This window comes from Mus caroli, unplaced genomic scaffold (assembly GCF_978045245.1).
Source record: "Mus caroli unplaced genomic scaffold, Mus_caroli_1 scaffold_1, whole genome shotgun sequence".
NCBI classification, from domain to species: domain Eukaryota; kingdom Metazoa; phylum Chordata; class Mammalia; order Rodentia; family Muridae; genus Mus; species Mus caroli.
Window position 1 is genome coordinate 82,902,610 of NW_028227256.1, and position 18,367 is coordinate 82,920,976.

At 50.8% G+C, this 18,367-nt stretch overlaps 1 protein-coding gene across 1 annotated transcript; it reads left to right on the top strand.

The window, feature by feature from the left end:
* The first annotated feature begins 443 nt into the window (after positions 1-443).
* Tex44 (testis expressed 44) lies at positions 444-3,466 on the top strand. Its single transcript, XM_085842517.1, has one exon. The coding sequence runs from the start codon at positions 1,623-1,625 to the stop codon at positions 3,393-3,395; it is 1,773 nt and encodes a 590-aa protein (XP_085698643.1). The 5' UTR covers positions 444-1,622; the 3' UTR covers positions 3,396-3,466.
* The last annotated feature ends 14,901 nt before the right edge of the window (positions 3,467-18,367 follow it).

Here is an 18,367-nt window from a genome sequence, read left to right on the forward strand (position 1 = left end):
ACCTGGAAGACTTAGCCAATAAGCTTCCCTTCCCAGACATTCCTCCCTGCAAAAGGTATTTAACCTCAGGTCCACTCCGAGAAGTGGGTACAGTACACATCCATTTTCCACCATGAACAGCCAATACACTGTTTAGAACCGTGGACTGTTTCAACAAGAGCCACAGTGGGGAGCCACGGGGAAGGCATTCAACTACAGAGCCGCAACTTAATTCTCCCATAGAACTGTGCTCTCAGCCACAACTGTCACCAAGCCTGCCTCCATCAAGCTAAGGACAATCACCCCGTGGGACAAGCCGGAGCCTCTCCCCCTTCCCCTCCCCCCACCCCAGGCTAAACACTGTCCCCAGCCCACAGCCTCTGTTTTCTGCTCTGCTGAAACTCCCAGCGGATGTCTAAGAGTCTGAGAACCCCATAGCCCAGGCCTCGTTGCAGGCCCAGGGACCCCTGAACCAGCTCCAGCTTTTTCCCACCCTGGAGGTGTCTCCGCGCTTCCCTACAGCCTGGCACCAGCCCCGGCAGCAGTAACAGTGGCGGTGGTATGGAATAAGGGCAGTCAAACTCCCAGCATTCCACTTCCCCAAGAGGCTGTGCCTAGCAGTGGGGCAGTCATGGACCCACAGCCTTGCCCCCAGGAAAGAAGATATAAACATAGACCCAGTTCTCCCTAGGGATGCTGGGATTCCTAGGGGCATCATCAGATGGTTGCATCTCCTCTTACCCCCAGGAGCAGGAACTACACCTAACCTGGCAACTAGGGTGAGCACAAACACACAAATAGAACCATCCACCCCAACGCTGGGGATGGGACCAGAGCATGCTAGGCAAGAGCTCTACACTCAGGCAAACCCCAGCTACCTTCTTTGTACAGTGGGGTTATCTGGGGACCAAGCTCTTCTTAGGATTGCCCTGGAGTCTGCACCCATTAGTGGTGCCCTGCCCTCCCAGCCCAGATGAGCAGGTAGATTGTCCTGTGTCAAAAGGTTAACTCTAGCACTAAGGATAGCCAGCCTAGATGCCGCCCAGGCCCTGGCCTCCACTATTCCTCTGCATTGCTAGAAAAATTACCAAAGAAAGACTGGCCTGAAAGAAAGAAATTGGGGTCCTGAAGTACCCCAATAGAATAGAGAGATGGTGGGAGGGATAACCTGGTATAACAAATGTCTGTAATCCTAGCTCTTGAGAGGCTAAGACAGGAAGATCAGAGTGGGAGACCAGCCTCAACTACATAACAAGAACACTGATCCCCTGTCCCCAAAATAAGTTTAAAACCCACTAATTCAAACTCAGCATTACCTTCCTGTATCATGCCCCAAAGTACAGTTCCCGAAACCACTCACAGCCCTGCGGCTGCATCTGCACCTACCTACGTATCTCCATCTTAAACCAAGACAGTTATCCTTCATTTCCTCTGTACCCACTACCCTGGCTATGCAACACCACCTATAGTCAGCTCGCCAGGACAGCCACTCAGCAGACTCAGGACATTCAGGACCCTTGCTCTACAAGTACCTGTGACATCATCAGCTGCCCACAACCTGCTGTGACCTCACCACCTGGACAACTGAGCCTAGCAGGGCCAAGCCACTCCTTCCCAACCACCATAAGTAGCAGGGGGCATAGATGACCGCTGAGCCCTTGGAAGACCCTGAAGCCAGCAGCAGTTCTACACATGATCTTCCCGAGGCCTCCTCAGACAACACAGCTGATGAAAACTCTGCAGATTTACCCGGAGAGTCCCAAGAACCAGACTCCCTGCCCGATGACGTCCCACCAGGAGACATCGACGAAGTGCTAGCTGAACATGATGTAGATCAAACCTCTGAGGCGAAAGCCATCACCACAGAGCAAAATGAAGAGCAGGACTTCATTCGGACTGATACCTTCATGAGACAAGATGAGGACCTGGTCTCCAAGCAGATTTCCACCATCACGGAGAAAAATGTAGACCAGGTGTCCATGCAGATTAACACAGTTTTTGAGCAGGATAAAGACCAGGCCTCCATACAGACGGCCACCTTGATGGGACAAGATGAAGACCAGGCATTTTTGCAGATTGCCACTTCTGTGGGACAGAATAAAGACCAGGCCTCCATACAGACGGCCACCTTGATGGGACAAGATGAAGACCAGGCATCTTTGCAGATTGCCACTTCTGTGGGACAGAATAAAGACCAGGCCTCCATACAGACGGCCACCTTGATGGGACAAGATGAAGACCAGGCATCTTTGCAGATTGCCACTTCGGTGGGACAGAATAAAGATCAGCCCTCCATACAGACTGCCACCTTGATGGGACAGGATGAAGACCAGGCATCTTTGCAGATTGCCACTTCTGTGGGACAGAATAAAGATCAGCCCTCCATGCAGATGGACACCTCCATAGGGCAAGATGTAGAGCCAGCCATCTCTACAGATACAGCAACTTCTGCAGTCAAAGATGAGAGCCCAGATACTCCACATCAGGGCCAGGACAATCCTGAAGAGACCACATCTCTGCTGCCCCAAGACCCAGGTATCCTGCAAGTGTTTGTGGGTTTCCAGAACCCAGTGTGGGACAGGCTAGCTGAAAACAACCGTACAAGTCGGAGCCGGACGGTTTCCCCGAGTGACTCCCAGACCCAGGAAAAGACACTGGGAAACCCGAATGTTCCAGAAGGGCAGCCAGATTTAGTTCCAAATGCTGACGTGCTATCTGCCCTGCCTGAACATGTCCAGACTTCAGTGGGAGCTACTGACCCACCCCCTTCCGATACCAGTAGTCCCGACCCAAAACCCACGCCTACCACCAACTCGGCCGAGCAGGAAGCTGAAGGGTTCAAGGTCTTGAACCCTGGGAGCAAAGCTAGATCGCCAGGGCCGACCAGTGAGGATTCAGCTGCTGACTCAGGTATCCCACCGGCTCCACCTGACCCAGGCTCCCCAGGTGGCAGCCCACCCCGCTCTCCAGATTCCTACCAGGTGGCCTTGGGCAGGAACCTTCTGGACCCCAATCTGTATAGACCTGATGTGGAGAACGACTACATGCGCTCCATGACCAGCCTGCTGGGTTGTGGAGAGGGCTCCATCAGCTCCCTCACAGACATCCTGGTGTGGTCAGACACAGCCACACGCATGGGTGTGGCTGTGGGTATTCTGGCCTCGGGCTGCAGCTCTCCAGCTGACCGGCTACAAGACGAGGGTCCCCGCCTGCGGACTGTCGCCAGCCTCTTGCGCAGCGCCAGGTCAGCTTTCTCCTCTGGGGTGATGTCTGGAACTGGATCAGCCCTGCGCTCTGTCACGCACCTGCTGGAGTCTGTGGAGAGACGGACTATGGAAGGCATCCGTTCAGCTATGCGCTACCTGGCCCATCATCTCACCTCACGCTGGGCTCGCACTGGCCCCAGTGGTGACTAGACCAGCAAGCCCCCTACTTCTTCCCCAACCCTGCACTAGATAACTGCCCCCTGCCTTTCAGTAAATAACCACAAGCGTTTATTTTCTAAGCTCTGCCCTTATCCATGCAGTGGGACAACAGGGTAAAAGGACCGACGGGGCCCACAGGTAAACCGAGAACATGTACCTGCCTGTTGCTCAGCCCCATGCCCAAGCTACCTATTGAGGTTTTGGAAGGTAAGAGAGGGTTTGGGGGTAGAGGGTACAATATCAGGCCTCACAAGAGGGACGCACACATACTTAGGCTGGCCCTAAGAGAACACAGCTGTCACTTAGGCTGTTGTGAAACACAAGTGACCTCCCTCCTCAGAATGGGCTTGTGGTCTAAATGCGATGGCGATTTAGGGGAAAGGGCCTGGGATAAGTACAAACATAAACTCTGGGAGATACGGGCAGAGCTTGTCTCATCAGGCAGCAGGATTACCAGGCTGTAGAACTGCATCATTCCAGGAAGACATAAACTGTGTTTAACTCTCCTGGCTTCTCCAGGGCAAGGCCTCTACATTTCTTCTTGTTTTTTGTTTTTTGTCTTTGTTTTACGGGTTCTTTGTTGTTGTTGTTGTTGTTTCTTTGAGACAGGGTCTCATTATATTGCCTTGCCTTGGCCTGGAGTTTGCTATACCAGGCTGGCCTTGAATTTACAGATATCCACCTGTCTCTGCCTCCCAAGTGCTGGAATTAAAGATGTGTGCCACCATGCCGGGCTACTTGTATATTACTGTAATTCCAAGGCCTGGAAGGTAAAGGCAGAAGAACTTCAGAAGTTCAAAGCCAGCCCAAGGGCTAGCAAAATGGCTCAGCAAGTATGGCTGGCAATCTGAGCTTAATCTCTAGACTCTCCAGTAGAAAGAGAGAACCAGCCCTTTCAAATTGCCACACACACACATACACACACACTAATAAATAAATTAAAAATGTATAAAAATAAATCCAAGCCAGGCGTGGTGGCGCACGCCTTTAATCCCAGCACTCGGGAGGCAGAGGCAGGCAGATTTCTGAGTTCGAGGCCAGCCTGGTCTACAGAGTGAGTTCCAGGACAGCCAGGGCTATAAAGAGAAACCCTGTCTCGAAAAGCCTAAATAAATAAATAAATCCAGCCCAGGTAAAGAAAAGAATAGGGCTTATAAGCTTGAGGACTTGAGTGGGGACTCTGCAGTAACAGAGTGTGGTTGTGAATGCTTGTAATTCCAGCGCTGGATGGAGATAGAAGGATCCCTGGGGCTTCTTAGGCAGGCCCCAGGCCAATGAGAGACCCTGTCTTAAAACCAAAATGAGCAGGTTGTGGTGGTCCACACCTTTAATCGCAGCACCCCGGAGGCAGAGACAGGCATCTCTCTGTGAGTTTGAGGTCAACCTGGTCTACACAGTAAATAGACTTTGTCAAAAGAAAATAAAAAGTAAGTTAGGGTTGGAGAGATGGCTCAATGGTCATGAACACTGGCTGCTCTTCCAGAGGATTTGGGTTCAATTCCTAGCACCCACATGACTGCTCATACCGTCTGTGACTCCAGTTACAGGGTTTCTGACACCCTTACATGGATATACAAGCAGCGAACTACCAATGAGCACAAAGTTAAAATTATATATTTAAAAAACAAGTCCTGAGGAATGACATGTGAAGTTCACCTCTGGCCTCCACCATATATGCACACGTGCCTGCACACACATACAAAGAAGAGCAGGAAGAAGAGGAGGAGAAGGGAGGAGGAGGGGGAGGGGGAAGAGGAGGAGGAGGAGGGGGAAGAAAAGGGAGAGGTGTGGGAGTGGGAGGGAGAGAAATGGGCTGGCTGGTGGTAGCACAGGACTTTAATCCCAGCACTAGAGAGGGCAGAGGCAAGTGGATCTCTGAGTTTGAGGCCAGCCTGGCCTACAGGTCCAGTTCTAAGACAGAACTAAAGAAACCCTGGCTTGACAAGTCAAAAAAAGAAAAATTGGAAGTTTGGGCTAGGAGTGTAGCACACGTCTGAATCCACACAAAAGCACAGAAATAATAAAGCTAAAATGAACATGGCTTTTTAAATAAACCTTTAATTATTGAACTGAAAGACTGCATCTCACCTCTTCAAAGGGTAGCCCTGTTTCTCAGGCCTGCTACACTTGAGCTTCTTGAGTTCTGAAGAATGCAGAATGCGCCCTCTGCTGGAGAAATGACAGAACTGCTCCACACCAGCAGAGTCCAGATCCAATCCTTGACACAAGAGAAACAGGGAAGCCAGAGATAGCCCAGTGTGGTGGTTTGACTATGCTTAGCCCAGGGAGTGGCACTATTAGGAGGTGTGGCCTTGTTGAAGGAAGTGTGTCACTTTGGGGGTGGGCTTTGAGACCCTTCTCTCAGCTGCCAGGAAGCTAGTCTTCTGTTTGCCTTCCAACAAGATGTAGGACTCTCAGCTCCTCCAGCGTCAAGCATGCCTTGACACTGCCATGTTTACCACCATGATGATAATGGACTGAACCTCAGAACCAGTAAGCCAGCCCCAATTAAATGTTGTCCTTTATAAGAGTTGCCTTGGGGCTGGAGAGATGGCTCAGCAGTTAAGAGCACTGGCATCTCTTCCCAAAGATCAGAGTTCAAGTCCCAGCACTCACATCATAGCTTAAAAACTATCTGTATCACCAGTCCTTTTCCGGACTCCTTAGGCACCAGGTACACATGTGGTACACACACACACACACACACACACACACACACACCTTAATCTTATATTAGAGACAAAGGGTCATAGACTCTCCAATAGGAGTCACGGCAGCCGAACAGCTTAGGTTGTCAGTGCTCAGAGACACAGACTGCTTTAGGCCAGAGTCTTTCAAACAGGCCTTCCAGGCCAAGATGTGGGATTTGGTGGAAGAGCCAGGATAAACCCAGTTCTAAAACCAAACAGAGAACAGTCTTGCTCTTAGGACAGGGTTTTCATATCTCCTGATTTAATTTTCTTCAACTGTAAGACAGATCTTGTACTGGCTAGTGTTATGACAACAAGACAGTCTACAGTCATCTGGGAGGAAGGAAATTCAATTGGGAAAACATCTCCATAAAAATCAGCTATAGGCAGGCCTGTAGAACATTTTCTTAATTGGTGATTGATGGGGAAGGGCCCAGTGCATTGTGGGTGGGGTCTCCCCTGGGCTGGTGGTCCTAGGTTCTATAAGAAAACAGGATAAACAAGCCACGGGAATCGAGCCAGTAAGTAGCGCCCTAGTCTCTGTATGTTCCTACTCCTGGGTTCCTGCTTTACTTGAGTTCTGGCTCTGACTTTCTTTAATAACAAACTTCTGATGTGGAAGTGTAGGACCAATAAACCCAGTGTCTCATCATGAAAGCAGGAACCCTAACTGAAGCAAACCTCCTCTTTACCTCACTGAGATACTGTGATTAATAACTGATAGTGCATCCTGGGAATCCCCACACTCAGGAGGCAAAGACAAAGAGATCAGAATCTCACAGCTCCCCTTGGCTATAACATAGTCACCCTGTTCAAGGCCACCCAAGTTCAAGGCCACCCTGGATTCCAGGAGAGTCTGCCTCAAAAACATCAAATCAGGAGCTGTAAGTTGGCTCTGTGGATAAAGGTGCTTGCCTAAAAAGCTGAATACCTGAGCTGAATCTCCAGACCCCACATAAAATAGCCACATGCAGTGGCACGTGTCTGTAATACTAGCTCTCCTGTGGAGGACACGGGGTGTGGACACAGAAGATCAGCCACTCAAAGGCCAGCTCACCTGGAGTACACAGCCCGACAGCAACAAGAGAGACCCTGCCTCAATATGGCAGAAGAAGAGAACACACTCAAATGTCTTCTGACTTCCACATATGTGACAAGCAAGTGCCAGCACTGAAACACACACACACACACACACACACACACACACGTGCATGCACAACAATAATATATAAAATGCATTTTTTTTGTTTCTTTTAAGATTTCACTTTTTTTTTTTTTTTTAGGTTTTTCAAACAGTGTAGCCCTGGCTGTCCTGGAACTCACTCTGCAGACCAGGCTGGCCTCAAACTCAGAGATCTGTCTGCCTCTGCCTCCCAAGTGCTGGGATTAAAAGCGTGCGCCACCACCACCTGGCTCGTAATTTAAATTTTTAATTTTAAGAAACATAGGCACACACAAAACCAAAACATCAAAAATCCAACACACTAAAATTACAATTTACCAGAAACTTAATCTCCAAAAATAAAGGTATTTAGAGTTGGGACTTTGGATATGTAACTGGGATTCAACAAGGCAATGGGAGTCTCATTGTCATTTATCTGTTGAGTGATGTCTCACTACAAAGCCCTGACTGAACAGAAACTGCTATGTACACCAGGCTGGCCTTGAACTTACAGACATCTGCCTGACTCTGCCTTCTGTGAGTTGGAATCAAGGGTGTGCGACACCACCAACTCCAGCCTTACGTTTGTCTCGCTTTGTTAAGAAAAGGAGCCTGAGCTAATAGGCTTGTCCTCAAGCTTAGGCCTCACATCACAGTGAAGCAAGCAGGCTCCATGGATGTGGACTCCCCAGAGTCTAGAACTGCACCTAGAACAGGTGTCTATTCTCTACAGATTTCCCTTGAAAGAACAGAAAACAAACTGAATCACTATTTAACAGTGGTGAACTCTAGGACTTAGGCAGCTGAGCAGGAGACACCAGAGTTCAAGACCAGCTTGATCTATGTAGCAAATTCCAGACCAACCTCGGCTCTAGGGAACTTTTATCTCAAGAGAACACACAAAACAAAACAAACCCAAAGTCAACTTTCTTCCTTCTTGCTGTGTATTTATCAGGATCCTTCAGTAGATGTGACCTTGGTGTCATATGATGTACTTTGGGCAAAAACAGGATTGGTGAGTTGTATTGATCTAGGACAGTAGGACATCTGGTGTCACCACCCTTCTCATGGGTTATATCTCTCCCTTCCCACCGTATTCTGCTTTTCCTGCAAGCAGCTACAAGGTGTATATGTATCCATGTCTATGTCCCCCACTGCAGACAGGTGGCATCTTACCCTTCACACCTCCTCATGAAATGATCCTCAGCAGACAAAAATCACCTTTCCCTAGCCGGGCAGTGGTGGCACACAGCTTTAATCCCAGCACTTGGGAGGCAGAGGCAGGCAGATTTCTGAGTTCAAGGACAGCCTGGTCTACAAAGTGAGTTCCAGGACAGCCAGGGCTACACACCAAAACCCTGTCTCGAACCCCCCCCCCCAAAATCACCTTTCTCACAAGCAGGACCAGGGCCATACATGGGACCAGATGTCGGTCCAAGGCCAGGTGCAGCCCACGCATGGACCCTAGAGCATGCCAGCCACACCACTTAAGCTTGTGAGTCCCTCCCACAGCTTGCCTTTGATAGTGTGCTTTGGAGACAGGACGTTTGGATCTTCTTCATCGCCCTGCCCAACTCCATGAACTAAAAAAAAAATATATTACTTTACATCTGAATTTTATATGTCAACCAATGAGGAAACAGGTTGTCTACCAACTTCTAGTATTAATACTTTCAAACTGCAGTTATAGGTGAGGAAAAATATCTCTCCACACATGAATTCAACCGGACTTGAACAAGACTAACTAGAAACAGGAGTGCCCCAGCCTGGGAGAGTAACTGGAAGGCTGGTGCCAAGAGGTTCTGGGTCTGTCACACCTGGACTTATGGTTTCAGGGTTTTGTATTCCTCCATGATGTGGAAGAGACACGGGGGGTGTGTGTGGGGGGGTGCATTATAAGTACAAAGTCCTGTTCCTCCACTTGTCTAACCCTGGAGCACCTGGCTTAGCTGCTGTGGAGGTGGGTGTTACTTGCACAAACGCTTTAAGTCAGGCTCAGGAGTGAAGGAAAAAACAAGACTTTGATAAATTGCACGGAGCAGGGCCCTGTGTCTCTTCCCCCGAGGCTGGTGGCCGATTGCCCGCATTTCCTGGGTGACCAGGGAGGAGGGAGAAGAAAAACACCCTGTGCTGTCTCCCCTTAGTAGAACGGGAGCCCGGACTGGGGCCTGGTGAGGAAGCGAGGCTGGAACAGAAACTGGGCAGTAAGATGGGGTGAGGACAACAAAGGCTCTGTCTGCGAGAAAAATATGAGTGCTGGGCGCATCGGGCCACAAAGAGCTTTCTCCGGCCGGGCCAGCCGAGGGCAAGGCTGTCTGGGCTGCAGCAGACCAGGGGGCACCGCTCCCCCCTCCCCAACCCCCAACCCAGCAAAACTCCCAAGTTGGAGCCAGGCCACCAGTGGCCCAGCAGCCCCGCCCAGGCCCCGCCCCGCCGTCTCCTTGACGACCGTGACCTCAACGCCGGGGCGGGGAAGCAGAGTCTGTTGCAGTTGCTACGCGACGACCGGGTGACGTCAGTCCATTGAGTTTAGTTCCCCAGGCAACTGGCCGGACAGCTGCTCCGGGAACTATTTGTGTCTGTCCCTAGAGGGGCGGCGGAGCCTCCGGGGTCTGGCGCAGCTGAGGAAGCGCTCTCTGGGACTCAGGCGGGCGGTGGCCGCGACACAGAGGCCCTTTCAGATGCGAGGCGGGGCGGGGCGGGTCTGCGCCCCCGTGGAGCGCCCCGCCTTGGCTCCCTGCACCCTGCTTTTCTCCCGCTGCCCGGGAGGCCCCTGGGCCGCCTGGCTTTGTCTTGTTTTTAAACGCTCTCCTGCGTAAAGCCTGGAAGAAAGAGGCTTCTGTTTGTGGCATCCCAGTCCACACGTCCACCTTGGCCAGGACCCAGTATTGGTGGTGCTCAGTAGGTGCCCAGCATTGACGTTCCCAGAAGGCAGTTTCTACCCTTTCCAAGCTGCCAGAATCAGAACCCTTTGTCAGTTTCTGGTATTCGGCTACTGGGCTCTGCCTGAGTGAGGCGTCTTGGTGAGCAGATGGGCTGACAGAGCTTGGAAACCTTCATGCGAAAATAAAACGATGGTCTAGAAAAGATTCACCATGTACGAAATAAACCCAGTTAGGGCCAATGCGGGTGAACTACAGTTTACCAAGTAAACTGAGGCAGATAGCATCAGTCAGAGGAGAAAGAATATGGTTCAAGTCTGGAGAGGAAGTGAGGAGTATGTCAGGGGCAGGAAAACAGGCATGCAAAAATACAGCAATGACCCCAATATGGGCGTTAAAGCCGGACAAAGCCTGTTGGTGCCAGGGGCTCTACATTCAGGTGCCGTGACTATTGTCTCTGGTTTAGGTTACACAGTAATCCAAGCCTCTCCGAGGCTCCTCCCTACCACTGGCAGCCTTTTCATCCAGGTCCCTCACCATCTGTCTTCAGGGACCAACCATCCCCAACCTCCAACCCCCACACCCCACACCCTCCACACCCTCAGCCTCATAGGCCTAGCTCTGACTTCCAGACTAGTTGTCTGCTGTTCAGTATGGTCCAGGAGCCGTCCTACTGGTTTCTGTAAACTCCCCGCATCTTGGCTTCTTGTCAACAGCCAGTAGCTGCTGTATGACATAGACGCACGAGGTTCTGAGAGCAGGAGGTGGCTGTCCTCTTTCACTGAAAGGCCTCTGGGCTGCCTTTCCAGGGCAGACTGATCTGCAGCTGGGACAGTTAGTCTGGGGTTATCTTTTTCCCTCTAGTTGGAGCTTCACCACGATCCTGGCTTCACACACACACAAGGGCACTGTTACTCCCATGTTACACAACTTGAGGCCTACCTGGGCCCATGCCCACCCTTAACAGTGTCACCCTGACAGTTTCTCAGAGATCACCCCTGACTCAGTATCCAGAGCTGAAGAACTGGACTATGTAATTTATGCAAAAGAAAAAATTCAAGGTTCCTTGTTCAGACAGACGATTAAGAATTTTAGGCGGTGGAAAAAAAAAGAATTTTATGAGAGCTGGGCAGTGGTGGTGCACGCCTTTAATCCCAGCACTCGGGAGGCAGAAGCAGAAGGATCTCTGAGTTTGAGGCCAGCCTGGTCTACAGAGAGAGTTCCAGGATGGCTAGGGATACATAGAGAAACCTTGTCTAGGAAAAAAAATAGTTTTAGGCAAGGTGTAATAGCATACATTTGTAGTCCCGTCGCAGGAGGCTAAGATAGAGAATCATTTGAACCCAGCAAACAGAGACTTAGCAAAAATAAAAGGGTAGGAATTAGCCCTGGGTTCAGTCTACAGCACTTCATAAAACCAGGCATGGTGGTGACACATGCTAGTATTTCCATCCCTTGAGAGATGGAAGCAGAAGGACCAGAAATTCAAGACCATCCTTGGCTACATGTTTATGTGGTTGTAGCTTCCTAAGGCCATCGTCCTCTTTCTGATTCATCTGACTCTTCCCTCTGGTCTTCTGCACATACCCTGGGGTGGGGGTGGGGGTGGGGCTCATCTTCCTCTCAGTCCGATCCTGGGTAGATCCCACATGATAGGCACTATCCTATGCTATCTGATTCCTCTGCAAGACTGAAGAGGGACTAACCTGCTAGAGCTGCTAGCCATAGATGGCTTAGGCTATCGGCTCCCTCTGGAGATAGCCGTAATGATGGAAAATGCCTTGCCTGAGGTCACACCTCCTTCATGGGTGTGCCCAGTGACTGCTGTTCAGGGGTATAGAAACATCCAGTCTCAATTCAGGACTATGAGAAAGGTCTGTGATGTCTCTGGTGCTTCCCATAGACTGTATCACAGTCCCGTCCTTCCTCCTCTGCCTGTCCCTGATACCTTCTTCTGCCCTCCAGGAAGACCAACCTCAGAAACACTCCCTACTGAGGCTCCCTTCTGGTTAGGTGTTGTACCTCTTTTTAGAGATGACCTCCTTGAAGCCTGATTACCTACCTAGACACTTCTGAGTACCTCTTGCCTTTTCAAATACCTATTCTGTAACAGTCACTGAACAGGCCTGCTATGTGCTGAGTACTAACTGTTCTAGGTGGGGAATAGTGAAGCATAGTAGGACAGGAACACGTCCAAGAGGAGTTCAGTACTGCAGAGGGGCATGGAAAAAGCATCCCAGAAGATAAGGCAGTAACAGGGAACCTTGAGAGTACTATTTAAAAACAAAACAAACCAAAACGAACCAAGATCAAACGGAATGAAGACACAGACTACTTGACCATGACTGAAAAACTAGCTGTTCCTGGCCAAGCTTGATTTAGGTAAAAGACATCACTGCAGCAACCTGCCCCCCCCCCCCACCACCACCACCAAAAAAAACAACGGGGGTGAGGGTGGGGTTAGGCACTGAACTTCTTGAAAATGTACAATGGGGCTGGTGAGATGGCTCAGTGGGTAAGAGCACCCGACTGCTCTTCCAAAGGTCCAGAGTTCAAATCCCAGCAACCACATGGTGGCTAACAACCATCCGTAACGAGATCTGGCGCCCTCTTCTGGAGTGTCTGAAGACAGCTACAGTGTACTTACATATAATAAATAAATCTTAAAAAAAAAAAAAAAGAAAGAAAATGTACAATGGCCAGCCTTTCAGAGGGGAAGAAAGGCATTGAATTTAAGGTTCAAAGGGTAAGTGGAGGATGAGCTTAATAATAAATGACGGAGGCAGGGCCAGACGACGCAAAGCCTTCAAGAACGGAGTTTTCCTTCTAAAGGAGGTGGGGACCAAATTCTGAGGGGAGTTGAGAACTATGTGATAGCTCTCCATGGGCCAAATATGAGACAGTAGGGTATTTTGTAACAGTGTTTCTCATAGCTCAGGCTAGCCTCAAAAATCACTATGTAGCCAAGGTTGACCTTCAACTTCTCGATCCTCCTGCCTCCACATCCTGAGTGCTAGGATCACGGGTGAGCACCGCCAGACATACTTTCAGCAGTTCTTGAACTCTTCCCACATGCTAGGCAAATACTCTTAGCGGGACGAGCCACACCCTCAGCCCCTGAGATGGTGATACTTAAAGCAGCAACGCTGAGGCAGAGAGACTGGATAGATCACTGTGTCCACACTGCTTGGCCCAAGAGTACATCCAGAAGCACTTCCGGTAGCGCTGGGTAGCGTGACCCTTGGTTTCAACCTCTGCTGCTTCGAGCTGAAATCTATACAGTCCAGTCCTTGGGCTGATTTAATGTCTGCATACTCCTGTGCTGAGTCACTGTCAACAGACCCATCAGCTGACATTTATGTTTCTGCAAGCCCAGAGCCGTGTCTCTCAAAGTGTGGTCTTCACAGATCCAGCAACCCTGCCTGGGAGACTCAACGTAACAAAGACTCTCAGCCTCCACCCAGATCACTGGATCAGGATCCTACCACTGAGAAGATCCCCAAGACTCTCCCATGCTTGCTTGATGAAAAGACAGCTCCGTGAGGCCGTGGAATCCACACGATCTCCTACACAAGAAAGAAAAATAAAAGGAAAAGCCAGGGGTGGGCAGGGTATGGTGGCTTGGTGGTGAACACTTTTAATCCCAGCACTGAGGGGAGGAGAGTTTGGGGGGAGGGAGGAGAGGTAGGTGGGTCTCTGTGAGTTTGAGGCTAGCCTAGTCTACATAGCAAATTCCACACCAACTTCAGACATCTATCTCAAAAGCAAGAAAGAGGTAGAGAGATGGGTCAGCAGTTAAGAGCACTGGCTGCTTTTCCAGGGGGCCTGTTTCCATTTACAGCATACATGATGGTTCGCAACTGTCTGAAACTCCATTTGTTTCATGGGATCTGATGCCCTCTTCTGGCCTCTGTGGGAGTCAGGTACCCATATGGTACACAGGCATAGACATGCAGACAAAACACCAATACACATAAAAAGGAAGGGGACCAGCCGGGCGTTGGTGGCGCACGCCTTTAATCCCAGCACTCGGGAGGCAGAGGCAGGTGGATTTCTGAGTTCGAGGCCAGCCTGGTCTACAGAGTGAGCGCCAGGACAGCCAGGGCTACATAGAGAAACCCTGTCTCGAAAAACCAAAAAAAAAAAAAAAAAAAAAAAAAAAAGGAAGGGGACCAAGGAGATGATTCAGTTGGTAAAAATCATTTGGCAACCTAAGTGTGATCTCCAGAACCCATAGAAAAAGCTGGATGTGGTGGCTTGAATCTGTAATTCCAGCCCTCCCGCTGGGAGATGGGAGGTGGTACAGTTATCTCTCATCAATGGAAAGCTCACGTCCAAAGGGCGGGGGCAAAAACAAGACAGACATTGCCTCAAAAGCAAGGTGGAAGCCCAGGTATGGTGGCACAGGCCTTTAATACTCAGAAGAGGCAAGAAGATCTCCAAGTTCCAGGCCAGCCAAGACTACAACAGACCCTGTCTCCAAGCAGCATCAGGGGCTCTCAAGGGCCCCAGAGAAAACCACCACCATCCAATAGATGTAGGAATTGGGGCAAAAGGCAAATCACCCTTGAGCTAAGCTAGAGCAAGATTTTGATTGGGAGTAGAAGATACATCTCAAGCTAAAACAAGGATGGGAAGGAAGAGGCAGACAGAGGACCAAAGGGCTGAGACAGAGTCCTTGGATCCAGTGAAAATCGGACTTAGAGGTTATAAGAAACACCAGGAGGCTCTACCAGGGACTGTCTGCCACAGCTGAATTAGGACAGGTGAGTCTTTTGAGAGAAGGACTTTGCCTCCTCCTAGGCTGAGGGACTCTGATCCAGTTATTTAGCTCTTGAAGCTTCCAGGTTGTGTCCTCTACAAAGTGTGGATAATGGCAGAGGTACCTAAAGAATCTTGGGATGAATCATTGAGATAGCACTCACTTAGTGGAGGGCTATTACAGAGTTACTGCGAGGAGCAACTAGGAAATGTTAACTGTGATGATTCTGTGTACTGTTGGATCTACCAGCAGGAAGCACTGAAGGCTTCCCTCCAAGGTGGAGAGTACCGCGGGCGGGCGGGCCGTGTTGTTGAGATGAATACCGCAGAAGTGCTGAGAATGGGCGGATGGCCAGAGGCCACGGGCAGATAGGAAACTATTTTATCCAGGCAAGCAGAGGAGGGCAGCTGTTTTTAGAACCAAAGGGATACAAGAATCCAGATAGCTCTGAGAGCTTTCTAGCCTGGGAGACTTATCTGAGAGAGATGGGCTATGGGAAGTGACTGGCTAGCTCACGGTGAGGTGGGGGCAGGGGCAGGAGCAGAATCAGGAGGAAAGGCTCAATCACAGAGGTGTTTGGGGGCTACAGGGAGATGTTCTCAGCGTGAAGCAGGGGTGGGGGAGGCAGAGGTTGGGCCTTGAGCGCACACAGTGGAATCAGCTGGCAAATCTCCCTCGAGAGTGGCAATCACCCTGAGTCTGACTCCGAAGTGACTCACCACTCACAGAAAGGAGGCATAATCACTTAGGCTAAACCCTACTGGGTGCTTTAGGTGTGTCTGACACTGTGGCAAGCCATTACAAGCATAGTGTTCAAAAGCCCTAGATACTGTTACCATCTAAATCTCATACAGTAGACTGGAGAAGTCAGAATCAATAAGGCTGACGTTAGTCCAGAACTTGAGCAGGTACAGAGATCTGGGCTTCCCTGTCCATTACGGCAGGCTCCGTTCTGATTGGCTGACGCCTGTCCTACTGGTTATTCAGTGTTTTGAACGTTGCCTTGGTTACACAGCTGGATAAAGGCGGTAGAATCCAAACCACCCCTGAACAAGACAAAATGATTCCCTGTCTTATTGCCGTCCCGCCCAGAGGCAGCAACCTTTGTAAATGGTAAAGCCCATTATAAATAGCAAGTTCACTGATCTTGGTGACGCTGCTCTGGGGAGCCAGCATTCTTTCGGTCTGCTCGAGAGAAAACCAAGACACAAGGGACGTGGTCAATGGAGCCCTGCTGTGCTTGAAGCCCTCCAGCATTCACGCATGAGGTTGGCCTTGGCCTGTCTTCAGGGACTGAGTAGACCCTACTATAACTGTCCAGCAGAGGGCGCTACTCCCCCAGCCTTTCCTTCTACTGGCCACACTAACCGCAACTCCACGCCAAACACATACACTCCCGCCCTTGCACACAAGAAACCGGAATGGAGGAGGAGGCCCCTAGGACTTTGAGGAGTGATCAGGGAAGAGCCATGGAAGTGAGAATTATTGATCCCTGTCCCAATGAGAGGTAAAGCAGGACCAAAGGAAAACTGACACCCGCTTTCAGTACCATAAACGCTGGACCCATTTTACTGATGAGTAATTTGAGACTGGACAAAATTAGTTTACACAGAGGAGGCACGAGAGCGCACCCACGCGAGACAGAGACAAAGACAGAGAGAAAGAGAGAGAGAATATGAGAATACGGGACACGCTAGGTCAGTTTCAAAGACGGGGGTGGGGGACTTTGGGGAGAGAACACCAAGAAGGTCAGTTTCAAAGATCACAAGTAAATACCAACTCTCTGGATCTGGTGGGGCCGGGTGCACCTGCCTGTTTCTGTGGTACTGGACCATGAACTGACCAAGACGGTCTTCCCAAGAGTGGAGTCTGACCGCAAAACAACTGCTGCCTCTTTTTGTTATTTGATAAGTTGGGGGGGGTGGTTTTTTTTGTTTTTAAGACAAGGTCTCTTGCAGCCTAAGCTAGGCTCAGGCTTTGTCAGGAAGGCTGGCTTTGAATTCCTCGATCCCCCTGAACCCCAAGGTCTGAGATAACGAGCTACTACCCAGTTGTTTTTTAATTAAATGTTTTGAAGCCCTGAGTTCCTGCTTCTATATCCTCTGCCTCCCAGGAACCACCCCCTCCTCCTCCTACACACAGACACACACACACACACAGACACAAACACACAAGCAGCTTCACTTAGGCAAATCATGGGTTTCTCTGCTTCTAGAAGCCGACTCTAGGCCACCATAGCCACGTGCTGTTGTGTGACCCTTTCTTCCTTCACTCCCCACCCCGCCCAGCGCCCTCATCCCATAATAGGCAGAGGCAGCAGCACAAATAAACAAGAGGACATATATGAACCGAGACCAGTCTCTGGCACCTCCCACCACCGAGTTCAGTTCCTCCATTAACCAAAAAAAAAAAAAAAAAAAAAAAAAAAATCCAAATTGGAAAAGGTTTGAGAGTCAACGGGTCCATCTTACACCAACACTTTTCTTTTCTATGGGAGAGGAGGGGTGGTTGTTGAGGCGCTGCCTCTCCAGATCTCAGCCAAATTTACAAGACCAGACTAGGCTGGGCAGCGGCCGGCACGAGAGGGAAACTCTAGCCCGGAGGCGGGAACTGGGCACGTCCCGCTGTGGGAGGCCCGAAGCCGGCATCTCTAAAATTGGGGGGGGGTGTACTAAAAATCGCTTCTTCAAAGGCTCCCCACCCCCGCCTCCCGCATCTCTGAGGTTCCTGTGTCTAGCCGTGGCGCCCTAACGAGCCTCTATTTCATTTCCTCCCTTCGGTCCAACCGTTTCCTTCCTTCTGCCCTGGGAGTTGTAGGCCGCTCGCGTGTCTGGGCGCACGTGCGTGTAAGTGATCATGTGCATACTAGAGCGTGTGCGGGCGCGTCGCGCCAGTGCGGGGCCGGTGCGCGCCCCTCACGTGGCCGCTGCGACCCGCTGCTGCGGTTTCGTCCACCCATCAAGAGGCCATGCGCAAGGCCCCGCATGTACCAGCCAGGTACACGATCGCGAGCCCGCGGTGCGTGGCGGTACCCGGAGCGTGGTGACTCCGAGGTCGAGTGACCCGTCCCGCATTTTTCGCGCTCCCGAGGTCTCCCCTTGTTCGCGGTAACTCTAACAGGGGGTGGCCCCGCCCGTGCGGCCGGCTAGAAGCTGTGGCTGCCAGGCGCGCCGCCCCCGCGCCGGCGCCCCGATGGGTTTTTCCATGACTGCATCCGGCCCCGGTCTCCTTTGTTCCCGCCGTCCCTGGCCTGCCCGCGCGCCGGGGTTTTTCCAGGGCTCAATTGGAGCATGGAGGAGCCGCCTCCGCGCTCCAGCTTAGATCCTCAGGACCCCTCTCCGAGAGCCGAGCTCGCTGAGTACACAGCTCTGTGCCCCATTCTTGTTCTGTCCCCAGGGTTTCTGGCCTCAGCCCTATGACTGAGTACAAAGTTGGCGATCATCCTGACCCGTGCGCCTCGCTCGTCT

Bases quoted from the DNA above. Each gene is read 5' to 3' on its own strand.
- Tex44 (XM_085842517.1), top strand. From the start codon at position 1,623: ATGACCGCTGAGCCCTTGGAAGACCCTGAAGCCAGCAGCAGTTCTACA.